At 33.3% G+C, this 4,440-nt stretch overlaps 1 protein-coding gene across 1 annotated transcript; it reads right to left on the bottom strand.

The window, feature by feature from the left end:
- Window positions 1-1,307: 1,307 nt before the first annotated feature.
- LOC149486451 (uncharacterized) lies at window positions 1,308-3,218 on the bottom strand. The gene is made up of 4 exons (XM_089697911.1): window positions 2,508-3,218; window positions 2,197-2,277; window positions 1,759-1,915; window positions 1,308-1,477 (listed from the first exon to the last, which is right to left on the bottom strand). Exons 1-4 carry the CDS (start codon window positions 3,216-3,218, stop codon window positions 1,308-1,310), a joined length of 1,119 nt encoding a protein of 372 aa, XP_089554037.1.
- Window positions 3,219-4,440: the final 1,222 nt, after the last annotated feature.

The raw sequence follows: 4,440 nt of genomic DNA, 5'->3' as shown, positions 1-4,440 counted from the left end.
CAAAATTATTATGTAACACAGGACAAACAAATCTTGACAGAGTTTATACACACAGTTTCTATTCGTAAGTAGTTTATCAAAGTTCGAAGAAAATCGTTCAACAATCTTTTCCTCGGTCTTTTCTATAGAATATATAACTATATTCCTAATTGTAGGTACTCGAACGCCCACTCAGCACTCACGGCAAAAATACTCCGAATCAGTTAAATATCTTGGTTTCTTTTAATGGATTGTTTGATCAGGTCCCTTGTGTGCCAAGGAAATTTTGTGAGAGATTATTACAATTCATTACTATCTATTATTATCGCTATTCATTACTGTTATATGATCATTTGATTTTGGGGTCATTTTATATACCTATGTATTATTATATGCTCCCTTAACATAGTCGTGTTTTTCCCATGGTTTAGGGCATTTTATGGACATCGTACCAGCGAGACAGTCATTTGAGACATATTTTAAACATTTTCTATATCTTATTTTTACTACATTCTTCTATGTGTAATGATAACCAGCTACGTTCAAGAATGATTTCAGTGACATTTATTGTTATTCTTATATTTAGGGCCGATTTTTCAATCGCGAGATAAACAGTCTAATAACTACCCCTCGAATAGATTTATTCAATTATTTATCTAACTCATTACGGCTCGCCTATTTTTCAATCGTGATTTATTTGATGAATAACTATCTGACCAAATATTTCCATATTGGCAGCACTGCTCTCGGAGTGGCGAAACAAACATATTAAATTAGTCAGGTTAGAGCGGGATAGAGTCAAATCTTGCAATTTGTCAACAACCGTCATTATGACTCACGTCAGGAGTGCACTTGTCTTCTATGATTGTTGATTGTTGTTTTGATTCGAGTAAAGAGTTTGGTTAAATTTGTGTTTCAATTTATATATTTTACGAAGGAAACGACATACTTAAAGGCAGCGTTCGGCAAATTTTCAATGGCATGGTCATCAGTACTATCAAAAACATCAATTTCAATATGATTTTAATTGATAATAATTATATAGAAAGAGGTTTAATTGTTAATAATTCTACGCTCTATGTTATGACATACGAAAATATCTCAAATTTGACGCGTCAGTTGTCAACTCAAACGCCTAACAGTCGAATAGCGCGCTATCTGGCCGTTGGAGCGGCAAATAGATTTATTCCTCAAATAACGTGGTTATTGGATAGATAAGTCCTATTCGTCTATTGAAAAATTGAATATTTTGTTAACTGAAGAATAAAGTCTATCTAGCTGTTTATCTGGGCATTGAAAAATCGGCCCTAAGTGATTTATAATGATAACTAAACAACATTATTAAGTTGCAGGGTGATGACGGTGTAAGAAGTAAAGAACATAACGCTGTATGGTATGAGTGTCATGTCGATCTTGACTGAGCCGAAGGAGCGCGTGCGCACCGCGCGCGTCGTCACCAAACGTAGCAGATCCTTTGTTGCCTTGTGACAGACATCCGCTGGAAGATTGTTTATTATTCTGAATTTGTTTTTATTTATTTGAATTTATTATTAAAACAACAAACACAATAAGGAAAAAGAAACATAAATTATCTCCTACAAATGCAACAATTACGTGTAAACCTATAAACTCTATTATTTTTGTAAGTATATTATAATAATAGAGTTGTACAAATTGTCTTTAAAAAACATGCTATACTACATTCGTTAATAAAATGACATATACGTCGTTGACATATAAACCACTTAGCTGCGCTATTTAACTTGGAAAATAGCTTACTTGTAGGATAGTGAATTAAAAGTTTCACAAGTTGCCGTTTCAGGGCATCCACCTCGTTCTGAAGGTTCTGAGCGCTGCGCGACAGTATGAACAAAGCCACTAGGAATATCAGAAGTTTACATGAATACAGTACTAATGTCATATATTGTGAGTAGCCCTGCAATAGTTAAATATATATATTTATTTTAGATCTAGAGGATAGAGTTTGAATTTTTTTGCAATAAGCAAAGTGTGTAAGTATATTGATGAAAAAAAAAATGTAATAAAATAGCGGAATTTCCGAAATAAACGTTGAAACAAAAAAAATGTTTTGCTACTACATATTTACTTGTGACGGTTACTACATAAAACCCGCAACTTTACCTTCAGCCTAGAAGTCGCATACTGAATTATTTAAACAACATAATAAGCTGAAGCTGTGAACAATGACCCACTTACCAGAACGCTTACACTTATATATGCAAATCCGTAAAGAAATATTATAAAGTACACCATCGCTGCCACGAGCATTACGGTTATCTGAAAATCACAAACATTTTAAAACCATTATCTAATTAAAATGTTGAGCCGAGCATACAATATTACCTATTATTTAAATGCGGATACTATTTTTTTTGCTAATCAATAAAGAGCGTGCGGAGTCAGCTAGTTTAAATAAAAGATATATTATCTCTTGAAAAATCAATTATTTTAGCTTAATTTCGTTACGCCGAGTATACATTGCAAAAAAAATGTTTACAAGCGCTCACCTGTACTCCGAACATCGCGTTGAATAAATTGGAGCTTTCCTTCACATCTGTGTAAGCGATAGTCCATTTATCAAATCTGTCTAAATCCACTCTGACACTCCGTACTGCGTTATTGTCAACACCACTCACCGTTCCCCCCACAATAGCTTGCAAGCTCTCTTCAATACCACGGGTAATGCTTTTCACTTGCTCCGACATTATATATAGCATGCTGTATAATACGGAAAACTCAAAGATGTATCGAATGTTACAATCGATCACGCAAGCGTATACAATAAAAGTGGATATTGATAAAATTCGTTCTTTAAAACATATTAGTACCACGCTATTAATGGTATGGCAAATCAGAAATATCTTTATCGTTTTATTTTTTCTCTCAATATTGTACAGATAGGTCTTGTCTTGGATGAAGCGTTGGTGATTGGCGTCGATACAACGAAGAAACCGTTTAAAGGTCCCGTTGTGCCATCGCGCACACACAATTATAGATATCGAGTTGATTATTGTTAACATGAATGTAAAAGCATCAGTACTCGGATTATCTCGGTATCTATAAGCCCTAATTGATAAAGCAACAAACATTAGACACATTGCGCATAGGGTGTGAATGTTCGCGATTATTCGCCTTTTTCTCGGGAAGGACATATAATTTCTATAAACGCACATAATGTTTTCAACTTTAAAAATGGTTTTGAACATTTTAATGTCCATAATGAAAGTGTTATTAAATACGTAGTGATGTTAGGAGTTTCGTCGGCGAAGTAATTTACGGAGCACTAAAGTTCGTGGTGGATTCATTATCGTAATGCCTTGGATACATACACACTTAAATTAAATGGAACCGCCTGTGAGGGAACTTCAAAAACATTATGTCAAAGTCTACAAATTGTAAATGTGGAATAGTTTAGCCTTTGTCTCTGCTTTAAGTTTCAACTGTTGTTGATGTGGTTGGTTTCGGAATTTACCTTAACTTTTCTTATTAGTACCTATACCCATCGTGTTTTATGGGGAGAAACGCAAGCAGCACAGAACGTAAATAAAAAATATATCACAGGTAAATTCTTCGAAGAGCCACTAGTTATCGCAACTATTAGCATTTTAAAATATGTGAACAATCCCGTTAAAATTAATAATCCAACAAATAAAACTAAAAAAAAGACGGGTTGCACTCCGGGAGTGCCGGCAGAAGTGAAAACTTGATTATTAACGTTGAGCATGTTTGATATCCATCCGTCTTACGCTTTTTCGATCAGGGCACGTGTCCTGACGCGAGTTTAAGATTTTATACCCAACGCCGCTAAAGAAGTTTTCACTTCAAAAACAACAATTATCTATTTTTAAACAATCATTCTTGAGAAATATTTTCAATTTAAAACTCTCTAGAACAATTTAGCTGTTTTTTACATTAAAATACGTAAAATAATTTTTACACGTAAATTAAAACTAGAAATAATAAAAAAAAGTGTCGGAGTATGCACATTTATTACATATTTAAATGACTAATAACACAAACCAATAAATTGAGGCACATGGACATAAACAATAATATGTCGGAATGATAAATTGGAAAAGCCATCACATTAATGAGTATAGAGAACTCAGACATTGGCTTGACAAACCTTATGTGTATATAATAGAGTAAAGTCTACAATATATGCTATGTGATTATAGACACAAGCATCATTATAAAAACCACAACAGCTGAGACATTATTAATTTATTTTAGCGGCGGTTGAAGTGCTCATCGGATTTTTACGTTTGGCGCAAGTTCATTTTCATAGAGCTCTATTATTTTTAATCACATGTTACTTTTAACATCTGATTATATTTTACAGGTTATTAGCTTAATTTCTGATAACAAATAAATTTTATGATCTGATTAATAATTTTTAATACATTCTGTAATTCGTCTATGCTTATGAGTGATGCATAA

Source organism: Colias philodice, chromosome 8 (assembly GCF_061535455.1).
Source record: "Colias philodice isolate Cphi_HAF_F1 chromosome 8, ilColPhil1 Martin Lab GWU primary, whole genome shotgun sequence".
Lineage (NCBI taxonomy): Eukaryota > Metazoa > Arthropoda > Insecta > Lepidoptera > Pieridae > Colias > Colias philodice.
This window is presented reverse-complemented; position numbering and strand designations above follow the sequence as displayed.